The 13286-nt window shown below is 47.6% G+C and overlaps 1 protein-coding gene across 1 annotated transcript in view; it reads left to right on the top strand.

Annotated features, from left to right (window-relative positions):
- The first annotated feature begins 2080 nt into the window (after positions 1-2080).
- Positions 2081-13286, top strand: part of Ddx17 (DEAD-box helicase 17) — a 21354-nt gene continuing 10148 nt past the window's right edge. The window contains exons 1-8 of the mRNA XM_069999532.1: positions 2081-2633; positions 7586-7736; positions 8370-8469; positions 10393-10526; positions 10754-10819; positions 11809-11950; positions 12237-12397; positions 12487-12659. Coding sequence (XP_069855633.1) covers positions 2584-2633; positions 7586-7736; positions 8370-8469; positions 10393-10526; positions 10754-10819; positions 11809-11950; positions 12237-12397; positions 12487-12659 — 977 coding nt within the window. The 5' untranslated portion in view covers positions 2081-2583. The remainder of the gene's footprint in view (positions 2634-7585; positions 7737-8369; positions 8470-10392; positions 10527-10753; positions 10820-11808; positions 11951-12236; positions 12398-12486; positions 12660-13286) is intronic.

Genomic DNA, 13286 nt, shown 5'->3' with positions numbered 1-13286 from the left:
CGTAGAACTCTACCATTTTTAGGGAAGGAGTGACATTGTCCAAAAAGAAATGTACTCATTACCTGACTTACATAACTAACTGCTCATCTTTGGGTTGGAAATGTATCATGAATGTGAGGTGGGCATGGTGGCTCATGCCTATAATGCTAGCCACTTGGGAAGCAAGAGATGATCAATAATTCAGTGCAGCTCAGACAAACTCAACCCCAACCAATTAAAAAAAAAAAAAGCTTAGTACACTGGCACCCACTTGTCATCCCAGTTATTCAAGAAAGATAAATAAGAAGATTGCAGTCCAGGTCACCCCAGGCATGGGCTGGGAAGGTGGCTCAGTAGTAGAGCGCTTGCCTTGCATGCCTGAGGCCTTGGGTTCGATTCCTCAGCACTACATAAGCAAAAAGAAAAAAAGCCAGAAGTGGCGCTGTGGCTCAAGTGGTAGAGTGCTAGCCTTGAGCTGAAGAGCTGAGGGACAGCGCCCAGGCCCTGAGTTCAAGCCCCATGACCAGCAAGCCAAAGTGTGTGCTATATCCCTTGAGCCATAGCTCCACTTCTGCTTCTTTGCTCATAACCAGAGACCAGTCTTGCCCAGCCAGGACCTTCTTACCCTTCCTGGCTTTGAGCCATGATCTTTAGATTCCAGCTTCCTGCATAGGATTACAAGCATAATCTACAGGTGCCTGGCTAGCAATACCTTCTTATCATTTTAAAGAAAACAGTTAACAGGTAAACTACCCACTGGGCCCCAGAGACTGGGCTAATGGTCAACCAGGTCACATCCTTGACCTGGGACTGTTTTGTTTGTTTTGGTCCGTCCTGAACTCTGGGCCTGGGCGCAGCAGCTCGAGCTCAAAGACGAGCCTCTACCGCTTGAGCCACAGGGCCACTTCGGTTTTCTAGTGGTTTATTAGAGATAAGAATCTCACAGACTTTCCTGCTCGAGCTGGCTTTGAACCTTGATCCTCAGATCTCAGCCTCCTGAGTAGCTAGGATTACAGGCGTGAGGCACGGGTGCCCTGCTAGGGACTGTTTTAAACTATATAAACCTTTCTCATTCTCTGCCTCCAATTCTATTTAACCTAAGGCCAATTATCGGTGCTCCTAAAGCCGGCTGAAGGCATACTGCAGTGTTGTCTTCTCCCTACTGCCGTGTAATAAATCTTTTTGCTGCCCTTCGTCAGGTCTCTCTACCTGGCACATGGGAGGCTGGTGATCTAACATGGGACTGCTGGACTTTAGCCTGAGGTCTAATTTGAGAAGCACAGGAAGCATTTGCACACCATTGTGCCATTCAACATCAACACTGGTTCAAGGTCCGACCATCACCCTGGCAAACCCGCTGGAGGAGGAACCCGCTGTGGCCCAAGTGACACGTGCAGGAGCCCATGCCCGCACCGGCGGCCCCCCATCTCTGTCCTCCTTCCTCCGTCTGCAAAAACCAGGCCTTGGGAAGCGCAGGCTTCAAGGACCGGGGTGGGGGGCACGATGCCGGGGTGCTGCGTGGCCAGGCCGGGAGACTTTCAGGTGCATCTGGAAGGGAAAGGCCGCGGACAGCGTGGGCAGCGGGCCTGGGCGCCGGGCGCAGAGCCGGGTCTGGCCCTGCACCGCCCCGCCCCGCCAAGAGAGCACGGCCGGCGACCACGGCTCCAGGCCACACCGCTTAATGGCGGCGGAGGAGGAAACCCGGCGCGTCCATCATGGCTGCCGGCGGCGGCGGGGCGGAAGGAAGCCGGCAGAAATGGCTCCCAAGCGCGAGGCCTGTCTCGGCGGCCGGGGACGCTGGGACCACAGGGCCGCCAAGGCTCTCGAAGAGGCCCGGCCCAAGCCTGAGGACGCTCAAGTTTAACGACAGCAACGGGAGCAGAGTCATTGTTCCCGCAGAGCAATCCCCCGTACGGCGGCTTCACGTTGCGTCCCGCCGTCGGAATCCGGCCAAATGCTCTATTCTCCAAACAGAATGCGCTACGCACACTGCGCAGCTCCGCAATAGTGGGCCGACTAACGACTAAAGAATGTTACGTCGCACGAGGGGAGGAGGGGCTGGCCCCTCGCCCCACCCCCACGTTCGACTTCAGGCGGCGCGAGAATTCTACGCCTCTTACGTACTTTGTTTTTCTTACGCCGATAGCAAAACGCACCCGTCTCCGACACTGACGTAAATCGCTTCCAAGAATTTCCGTAGCACCCAGCGGAGCCCTCGGGCTATTCCGAGACGCTGTTTACGTACGGTCCCCGCCGTGCGTAGCGTTAATTTGGAGCAGTCTCCGCGGCGGCCGCCATTTTGTGCAGTCGCTGGGAAGGAAGGAGACGCCTAGACCGAGGCCCTGCCCGGTTTGAGCGTATCCAGACCTACCCACCGTCTTTATAACCCCGATTCTCTGTGTTTTGCTCCCGTCTCCGACGAGAGAGGCGGCGACGGTGGCGTCTGCGACGGGAGACAGCGCGTCGGAGCGAGAGAGCGCCGCGCCTGCCGCCGCCCCAACAGCGGAGGCGCCGCCGCCATCGGTCGTCACCCGGCCGGAACCGCAGGCCCTTCCGAGCCCGGCCATCCGTGCCCCGCTCCCCGATCTCTATCCGTTTGGGACCATGCGCGGAGGCGGCTTTGGGGACCGGGACCGAGATCGAGATCGTGGCGGGTAAGACGGCGGGAGTCGGGGGAGGCCGCGCGGGCTCCGGGCCCCCGAGGCACAATGGCGGCCGGCTGCGCGGGCCCGCGGCCGGGGCCCCGCCTGGGGCCGGGCGAGGAGCGGGGGGCCGGGCGGCGGCGGCGGGCCGGTGCCCTCCCCGGGACGAAACGCCGTGTTGTCGGTTCAGCCCACAAAGGCCCCGCGCGACGTGGCCCGGGGGCCCAAGGCGCCGCCAACGGGCCCGGGGCCGCCGGCGTGGGCTTTGCTCGCGTTCGAAGGCCGCGGACCCGCCGTGGAATGCAGAGCGGGGGGATGGCGCGGGCAGCGGAGAGCCGGGCCCCGGGTCGGGGTTTAATGTTGGGGTCGGCCCTTTCCCCTCCTCCCCGCCCCCAGCTTACTGCAGCTTTAACTTCTCGCCTTAGCGAGGAAGTATTTTTATAAAATGCCCGGTTTACCCCGGCAGGATTGGAAGATTCGAGAAAGGAGGCGGTGTTAAACCTGCAGGCCTTTCAGAAACCGAGGTTCCGGTTTCTGTTTTCTTTTTTGTTGTTTTTGCTTGAAGTCAAGGCCTGGGCCCTGTCTCCGCTTTTTCGATTAAGGCTCGCGCTCTGCCACTTGAAGAAGAATCTCAGAGTTTCCTACACTGGCTGGCTTTGAACCGCAATCCTCAGGCCGTGGCCTCCTGCGTGGCTCGGGTGATAGGCGTGAGCCACCCGCCCTCAGCTGAAGATTTCTGATCTTAGTATGTGCAACATCTTAGGCAAGATCCTTTCGTTTTCGTTAAAAGTGCTCCTCCGAAGGAGCCAGCAATGCCTCACTGGGTGGGTTCTCAGGAATTAGGTAACTGTTAGATAGGTCTTGTTGTAGGAGGTATTAATGATCGCTCCAGACTTTGTTGTTGTTGTTGAAATACAAATACCACACCACCTAAGTGAATAGCAATATAATTACACAAAAAACGTGTAAAGTTGAAAATAACTCTGTGATACTCTTAAAGACATACATCCTAGATTCTTAAGACCTAGAGAAATCCCACGTTTGTCCCAGATCATGTCCAGAAAAATAAGCCAGCCTAGTTCCTGATAACAGGACATTGGAAACAACCCAGATGTCTAAATTGTGGGAAGGTTTTGGATCCATTTGGATAACTCTAAATAAAACTTTTTTTTTCGGGGCTGGGAAGGTGGCTCAGTGGTAGAGCACTTGCCTTGCATGCCTGAGGCCCTGGGTTCGATTCCTCAGCACCACATAAGCAAAAAGAAAAAAGCCGGAAGTGGCGCTGTGGCTCAAGTGGTAGAGCGCTAGCCTTGAGCTGAAGAGCTGAGGGACAGCGCCCAGGCCCAGAGTTCAGGCCCCACGACCGGACCCAAAAAAAAAAAACAAACTTTTTTTTTTCTTAAGAAGGTTGTCTAGAATGAAATGTTTAAGGTTATTTCTAGTTGCCCAACATGGTGTCCGTGTCTATAACTCCAACGCTGGAAAGGCAGAGACGACAGGAATATTGTAAGATTGAAGCAAGATTCGGTCTCCCAAAAACCCAAGCTGGGCACTGGTAGCTCATGCCCGTAAACCTAGCTACTCAGGAGGCTGAGACTTAAGAGGATTCTGGTTAGAAACCAGGCCAGAAAGAAAAATCCGTGAGCCTGTTTATCTCCCAGGAACCACCAAAAAGCTGGAAATGGAGCTATGGCCCAAGGGGTAGAGTGCCCAGGCCCTGAGTTAAAACCCCAGGACCAACACACAAAACACCATTTTACTACATTTCCCAGTGCAAGTACTATAACTATGTGCCAGTAGGCACAAGAAATATTTTTACAAAAAGCTTCCAAAGGCATTCTTTCTCCTGAAGTCTGCCTTAATTCTGTCTTCCTGAATTTTCCTTTGGATTTGAATTACTATGGTTTCAGTCTTGGCAGTGCTACAGTGCTGAATTGAAATATTACTGTAAAAAGAGAAAATGATGTGTACATATAAATTAGTACAATTTTACATGCTAATATGTCAATCTCCAAGTCTTAAAATCAGGTTTATTGCATAGCCCAATTTTACTGTTAATGCTAGCAGATAGAAGCTGTGAACCGACAGTATTGCATGTTATCTCCTAGCGTAAAGTAGTATGCCTTGGGCAGGAGGAAAGGAAAACTTTAAACCTTAACAGAAATCTTAATATTACAAGGTTTCATCTACATTGTTACCTTAAGGTCTGAGTTACACTAGGATACAGCAGAAGCAGCAGAAATAATACTTAGGAACCACATACATTTATATAAGCTAGATAAAGATTTGGGGCTTTCATTTTCTTGTTTACAAGACAGAGTGGTTCCTGAAGAATTGTGTTAACTGCTTCATCTACAAGTGAGAGAGTGGCTGACCCAAGTGGCCTTTGTTCTGTGTGGCCTGTGAACAAGTAAAAGATAATGGCCTATATCCCTATCTATGCTAAACGCTTCATGCATTCATTAATTAATTTCACTTAGTAATATTAATTTCACTTACTGCTTCAGCCATAGAGTACCTTGTGAGTGATCCCAATAAAATTTCCTGCTGTAACACTTAGTATGCTTGTATTTAAAGAAATAACTAGCTGGTCTAGACATTCTAATACTTTGATTCATAGGAAATTGAAACTCTAACCAGTACTAAAATTTCTACAAGATAATAACAGCAAGAACAGGAAAAACAAATTCAGTAAAGTGTTAGGAAATGGAATGAAAAAGGTCCTGTGTAATTTACCAAGCAAATATCCATACTTTACTGACAGATTAGTATAAGGAAATGAAAAACATCTTTAGATTCTTAAATGAAAAAATAGCTCTTAATTTCTTTCAGGTTCAACAGATGACTACGTTAGTGGTGGTCTTGGTAGCTGTACTAAATGGTATATAAAAAGAAAAGGTTGATTTTTTTGGGGGGGGGGGGGTCTGGTCGTGGGGCCTGAACTCTGGGCCTGGGCGCTGTCCCTCAGCTCTTCAGCTCAATGCTAGCACTCTACCACTTGAGCCACAGCACCACTTCCGGCTTTTTTCTTTTTGCTTATGTGTTGCTGAGGAATCGAACCCAGGGCTTCATGCATGCAAGGCAAGCGCTCTACCACTGAGCCATCTTCCCAGTCCCAAAAGGTTGATTTTTTTTTTTAAGAATCTGTTGATAAGGTGTGTTGATGGATTCTTCTATAAATCAATGCTGTTTGCCTCAGAACAAACGATTGGAGGCCGCCCTGGTTAAAAAGTGAGCAAGACCCCCCCCCCCCATATCAGCAGATAAACTAGACATGGTGTGGTACACATCTCTAATCCCTACCTGCTTACCTAGAAGCATTGGTAGGGATAGTGGTCCTTGGCAAGAGTGAGACCCTATCTGAAATGGAAGAACGGCCCTGTTTGGGAACTAGTATCAAAATGGGTAAGTGTGGCTCAGTAGTAGAGCACCTGCCTAGCAAGAACAAGGCTTGAATTCAAAAAGTAGTATGTCCCTCCCCCCCACCCCCCAAAAAAAAGTATTGTTCTACTCTGTTGGAAACAAGTTTAGAGAAATTAAAGATAGTATAGCAAGTGGTAGATTAAGAAAATCTTGTCTGGATCCAGAGTCTGATCAAATCCCCATGGTCTCTAAGAACAAAAATGTATCTTTTTCTCTGTCCTAGTTGTCCATTGTGTTCATGCTTTTTGTGGCATACAAGGTGCATCTTTTTGAAAGTACTGACAGACCTGGGCAAGGTATTTTAAGCTTGTGGTCCTATCACCTGGAAGGCAGAGGTGGGGAAGCCAGCTTGAAGCTACCCAGGGCACAGAAGTTCTTGAGACTATTGTTGCAAACAGTGGCTGGTCACCATGGCACTCACCTGTCATCCTAGCAACAGAAGGAAGCACAAATAGGATTATGGTCCAGGCTAGCCTTAGCATAAAGTGAGATGCTGTTTCAGAACCAGGAACCAGTGGTTCACGCCTGTAATCCAGCTAATCAGGAGGCTGAGATCTGAAGAACACGGTTCAAAGCCGGCCTGGGCAACAAAGGCCCTGACACTTGTATCTCCAATAAACTACCAGAAAACCAGAAGTGGTGCTGTGGCTCAAGTGGTAGAGCACTCTTCCTTGAGCTGAATTGCTCAGGGACCCTGCCCAAGCCCAGAGTTAAAACCCCACAACTGACAAAAACAACAACAAAAAAAGATTTAGTCTGGTGCCAGTGGCTACTTAGGCGGCTGGGATCTAAGGGTCATGGTCTGAAGCAAACCTGGGTAGGAAAGTCCATGAGATTTTTTGTGTGTGTGTGGTGCCAGTCCAGGGGCTTGAACTCAGGGCCTGGGCACTGTCCCTGAGCTTTTTTTGCTCTACCACTTCCAGCCTTTTCTGTGGTACTGAGGAATTGAGGCCAGGGCTTCATTCATGCTACGCAATCACTTTACCTCAAAGCCACATTCCTAGCCCCCATGAGAGTCTTATCTCCAGTTAATCAACGAAAAACCTGGAGTTGAGCTGTGGCTCAAATGGTAGATCATTGGCTTTGAGTAAAAGCCTAAGTAAAGGACAGCATCTAGACCTTGATTTCAAAGTCCCCCAGTACTGGTGTATCTATACAAACAGTGTAGCTCAGTGTTCCCCAGTACTGGTGTACCTACACAAAATACTGTAGCTCAGTGTTGATGGCTCATACCTGTAATCCTACTACTGAGGAGGCTGAGATCTGAGGATCCCTTGTTTGAAGCCAGTCTGTGAGAGTCTCTTCCAAAAAGCCAGTAAAGAGCTGGGCTAGAGTTATGGCTCAAGTGGTAGTCAGCAGCCAAACAAACATCAAGGCCTGTGTTCAAGCCCTGGTATCAGACAAAAATAACGAATGCAGACAGGGACTGGTAGAGTGGCTCAAGTGGTGGAGCATCTTCTTTGCCCTGAGTTCCACCCTAATACCTCACCCTCCCCCCACCCCAAAAAAAAGTCACGAACTGAAATATTTTTCCTGTTTAGATTTGGAGCAAGAGGTGGTGGTGGCCTTCCCCCGAAGAAATTCGGTAACCCTGGGGAGCGCCTACGTAAGAAGAAGTGGGATCTGAGTGAGCTTCCCAAGTTTGAGAAGAACTTCTATGTAGAACATCCAGAAGTGGCCAGGCTCACTCCAGTAAGTGTGGGTGTGTGTGGGTGCACTCGCACACGCACGCATGCACTCGTATTTATGTTTAATACCAGCATTTATGTTTAATACCATTAATCAGTGGCCAGAGATGATTGTATACTGCCATCCTAGATTTTAAACTTTCTATTACATAGTTCAGGCTTTCACATCTCTGAAGCTTAATTACCTTTTTAAAAGTTTACTTACAAAGTAAAAGTGAAAGAATTAGTATGTTTTTAAACCTCATTTTGAGGATTCTACTTAAGAACTATTTGCTTGTTCAGAAAAATAACGAAATGCTGATAGTAACTTGGACCCAAGCCCCACATTTTCTCCCTCTTCTAGTTCTGATCTTATATACAGGTGACTTATGTTTTTCCTCCTGTACAAGATGGAACCCTTAATCATCTATATCTTAGTTAATTGGACATTCACAAAGTTACCATTGTTATGGATGGTATGATAGGTGTTCTGACTTGGAACATGAAGTATGCTGTTATGGTACTAGGGTTTAAAATCAGAACCTCACCTTCAGTAGGTAGATGCTCTGTCACTTGAACCTCACCATGCCTGGAAGCAAGTTTTGAATATAAACCAAGACCCTTCTACTAACTTACCTTACTTCATCTTTTTCTATAGTATGAGGTTGATGAGCTACGCCGAAAGAAGGAGATTACAGTGAGAGGTGGAGATGTTTGTCCTAAACCTGTCTTTGCCTTTCATCATGCTAATTTCCCACGTAAGTACCTTTCAGTCCAGAGGAGTTCAGTTTGGTTGTTAATAGTTGTTAAATTTAGTTGAGCAATAAACATGAGTGATAGTTTCTCAAGGTTTGGACAGGCTCAGGATTTTGTTGAAATATTAAATAGAAACCTTTCTTATAAAGACAGTAATTTATGTAATGGTTTCAGGGTTTTTGTTCTGTTTTTGTCGGTCATGGGGCTTGAACTCTGAGCTTGGACGCTGTCCCTGAGCTCTTCAGCTCAAGACAAGCGCTCCAAAAAGAAAAAAGCCAGAAGTGGCGCTGTGGCTCAAGTGGTAGAGCGCTAGCCTTGAGCTGAAGAGCTGAAGGACAGTGCCCAGGCCCAGAGTTCAGGCCCCACGACCGGACCCAAAAAAAACAAGCGCTCTACCACTTGAGCCACAGCACCACTTCCAGTTTTCTGGTGGTTAATTGGAGATACAAATCTCATGGACTCTGCTGCCCAGGCTGGCTTTAAACTGTGATCTTCAGATCTCAGCCTTCTTAGTGGCTAGGATGACAGGTATGATCCACCAGCGCCCTGCTGTTTTCAGTTCAACTAAAAACTACTGTTAACTCTGTTAACACATAAGAGTTGTGGAGGGGTGTTTTGTTTTGCTGGTCTTGGGTTTTGAACTCCGCGCCTCACCACTTGCTTGCTCACTGGCATTCTAACATTTGCGCCACACCTCTGGCCTAGTTACTTGCTGTTTGGGGAAATGAAGTCTTCACAGACTTGTTTGCCCTGACTGGCTTTAAACTGTTCCTCCAGATCTCAGTCTCTGAAGTAGTTAGGTTACAAGCATAAGTTACTACTGATGCCTGGCTCACAGGGGATTTTGTTACTTTTCATACTCATCTGTTCTCCAGTTTAAAAACATTTTCCCTTAGTTTTTCAACTTCTAAGGCTTTCCCTCTACTTTCTACAAAGCATCAGAATGAAATTGCTTTCTAGTTGAATATAATAAGAATTTGACAGCTGGATGTCGGTGGCTCATGCTTGTAATCCTAGCTACTTAGGAAACTGTGATCTGATGATTGAGGTTGGAAGCCAGCCTGGGAGGAAAGTATAAGAGTTACTTCCAGTGAATCACCAAAAGGCTGGAAGTAGAGATGTGGGTTAAGTGGTAGAGAGCAAGCACCTGTCTTTAAGTGTCCAGGCACTAGGATCAGCATAAAAAGAAACGACATGCAGCTGGGAAGGTGGCTCAGTGGTAGAGCGCTTGCCTTGCATGCCTGAGGCCCTGGGTTTGATTCCTCAGCACATAAGCAAAAAGAAAAAAGCCGGAAGTGGCTCTATGGCTCAAGTGCTAGCCTTGAGCTGAAGAGCTGAGGGATAGCGCCCAGGCCCAGAGTTCAGTCCTCACGACCAGACCCCAAAAAAAAGAAATGACATTCAATAAGTGATTGTCGTGTGCCTGTGTTTTAGACACAGACACACCAACCTCCCCACCCCCCGTTGTGGGGCTTGAACTGTGGGCCTGGGTGCTGTCCCACAACTCTTCAGCTGAAGGTTAGCACTCTACCACTTGAGCCACAGTGCCACTTCTGGTTTTCTGGTGGCTAGTTGAATTAGAGATGAGTCAGATGTCAGCCTCCTGAGTAGCTGGGATGACAGGCATGAGCCACCCACATCCAGCTGTCATCCAGCCTAGATACTTTTAAATAGTGGTTAGTGAACTCTCTTGTGTATTAATTAGTGAATCCTCAGAAAGCTACCTGAAGTGAAGCCATGCTTCACCCAGCTACTTGGGAGGCAAAGGCAGGAAGAATCCAGGAGTGTGAGGCCAGCACATGCAGACAGTCTTGAAAACAAAACAAAAAAGATGGAGGGCTTGTCCTAAGTAGTAGAGCACTTGCTGAGCCCTATATTCAGTCCCCGTAATGCAGGGGGAAAGTAACGTGTTTCCTCTCTTGTAGAATATGTAATGGATGTGTTGATGGATCAGCACTTCACAGAACCTACTCCTATCCAGTGCCAGGGATTTCCATTGGCTCTTAGTGGCCGGGATATGGTGGGCATTGCTCAGACCGGTTCTGGCAAGACATTGGCGGTAGGTATTATTAGCAACTGAAAATCTTTGACAGTGTAGTAGCTTACTATCACATACATTCCCAATTCTTAAAAGTGTAGTTCCATTAGTGTGGGCATTTTAACTATCAAATACATTGGAGCACTTAAATGTTTAAATTTACATGGTATATCAGCAGTAGTCTGTCTGGGTATTATTACTGGTCTAAGTTAGAATTTGATGCAAGATTATTGTTCTTCCCTCTCCAGTATTTGCTGCCTGCAATTGTTCATATTAACCACCAGCCATACTTGGAAAGAGGAGACGGCCCAATTGTAAGTGTTCTGGTGGTGGCATGTGGGGCACTAGGCTTTATATCTATATTGTCTGACTTCATTCTTAAGCCCATCCTCCATAGGTGGAAGTGGTGTTACAACTGAGCTTGTGTTAGAACCATGTTGTATGCTGGACAAGCTTTGGCCACCCAGCTGAATCTCAAGCTGTGCCTGTGGGCTCTCAGTTGCTTAGTGGTGCTGTGAGGGAATGCAGAGGTATGGGCAGGGGTTCCTGCCCTGTGGAAAGTCAGGCAGGCTGTGTATTCTTTGAGATGAATAGTAGCTACTGAGCCGGGCATCAGTAGTGCACACTGTAATCCTAGCTACTCAAGGCTGAGATCTTAATTTTCCAGTCCAGGCAGGGAAGTCCATAAGACTTACCTCCAGTTAGCCACCAAAAAACCAGAAGTAGAGATATGGCTCAAGTGTAGAGCGCTAGCTTTTAAGACACTTTAACTTTTGGTTTGTTCTCCATCACTTAATACTGCTTTTTTTTTTTTTTTTTTTTTTGGTGCCGATCCTGATATACTTGTTTGTGCCTAATGTATCTAGCAAAGAATTTCAGCAAGGAATGCCAACTCTGCTATTTACTCCATCTGCATTTCTTGCTAATAAGTTATCCATAGTTTTTGTGTGGGAATATTTTAAAGTCGTTCAGTCATTTTGTGAAAGTGTGTAGTTGAACGCAGGTAGTGCAGTGTAGTCAATGTAGACAGCAGAGGCTCAAGGCTTTGAAGCAGGCCACTGAGAATGCCGGTATCGTCCCCATGCTAAACGATGAATCCTGTCATTTGCCACACTCCGTGCACTCACACTGTCTGCCCTTCCGGTGAATTCTGTCATTTGCCACACTCCCTGCCCTTCCAGTGCCCTCCCTATCATGTACTTTGGAAAATCCGTAGATTAGGCAACAGACCAAGAATTAGAAGAGTGGGTTTTTGGGGGGAGGGTGTCTTAAGTGATTTTTGTTGTCTTTTTCCCTGCTGCAGTGTCTAGTGCTGGCTCCCACCAGAGAGCTTGCTCAGCAAGTACAGCAGGTAGCTGATGACTATGGCAAGTGTTCCAGGTTGAAGAGTACATGCATTTATGGAGGTGCGCCTAAAGGTCCGCAGATTCGAGATCTGGAAAGAGGTAATAAAAAATTGTCTTGAGTAGTGAGTTTATGTACCTTACCAATTCCTGTGAATGAAGTTGAACAAAATAGTGGGGTTCTCGTGAGGGCATAAAGCGTTTTCAGGAGCTTAGAAATGCTCAGATTCTATCTAGTCTTTAGGAGAGGAACCTCATAGCTGGAAGGTTTAGTAGGACCTGATGGTTGTACATGAACCGGAACTGTGTTGTTAAATTCAGTTACCGCTCTGTAGCATTGACTGTGTGACCACCAGGGCTAGATCTTTGATTTGATTTTGCTTCATAGGTGTGGAGATCTGCATAGCTACTCCTGGAAGACTGATAGATTTTCTGGAGTCGGGAAAGACAAACCTTCGCCGATGTACTTACCTTGTGCTGGACGAGGCTGACAGGATGCTTGATATGGGCTTCGAACCCCAGATCCGTAAAATTGTTGATCAGATCAGGGTATGGAAGGCTAATACTTAGCTGTCTTTATGTATTTGGACTGTCATCCAGATCCTTAGCCTAAAAGAAAGCCTTTCTTTTTATGCTAGCCCGATCGGCAGACACTGATGTGGAGTGCAACATGGCCAAAGGAAGTGCGACAACTTGCTGAGGACTTCCTCCGAGACTACACCCAGATCAACGTGGGCAATCTGGAGCTGAGTGCCAACCACAACATCCTTCAGATCGTGGATGTCTGTATGGAGAGTGAAAAGGACCACAAGTACGGAAGAGATTTCACTCTTTATTAGTACTTTTTTTTTTTTTTTTTTTGTCAGTTGTGCCTGAACTCTGGGCTTGGGCGCTGTCCCTGCACTCTATAGCTCAAGGCTAGCGCTCTACCACTTGAGCCACAGCGTCACTTCCAATTTTCTGAGTGGGTTATTAGAGATAAGAGTCTCATGGACTTTCTGCCCGGGCTGGCTTTGAACCTCTATCCTCAGATCTCAACCTCCTGAGTAGCTAGGATTACAGGTGTGAGCCACCAGCACCCGGCTAGATTTCACTCCTTTGATAAATCTTCAGCCTTCCTAGTAATACTTGAAAATTTAGTTGTTTTTTTTTCTTCTTCCTTGGGAAAGGCTGGCCTTGAATTTGTGATCTTGCTGCCACAGCTTCTTTGAGTATTGGGAAAGTAAAGGTATATGTCACTGTACCTGGCTTGGGTGACCAGTACTTTTTTTTTGGTTGGTTGTAGGGCTTGAACTCTGGGTTTGGGCCGCTGTCCCTGCTCTCTTCAGCTCAAGGCAAGCACTCTACTGCTTGAGTCACAGTACCACTTGCGGTTTTCTGAGTGGTTTATTGTAGATAAGAGTCTCCGGGACTTTCCTGCCTAGGCTGGCTTTGAACC

This window comes from Dipodomys merriami, unplaced genomic scaffold (assembly GCF_024711535.1).
Source record: "Dipodomys merriami isolate MVZ:Mamm:240054 unplaced genomic scaffold, mDipMer1.0.p SCAF_55, whole genome shotgun sequence".
Classification (NCBI taxonomy): domain Eukaryota; kingdom Metazoa; phylum Chordata; class Mammalia; order Rodentia; family Heteromyidae; genus Dipodomys; species Dipodomys merriami.
Note: the sequence above shows the minus strand (reverse complement) of the source record. Positions and strands in the feature narration are given on the sequence as shown.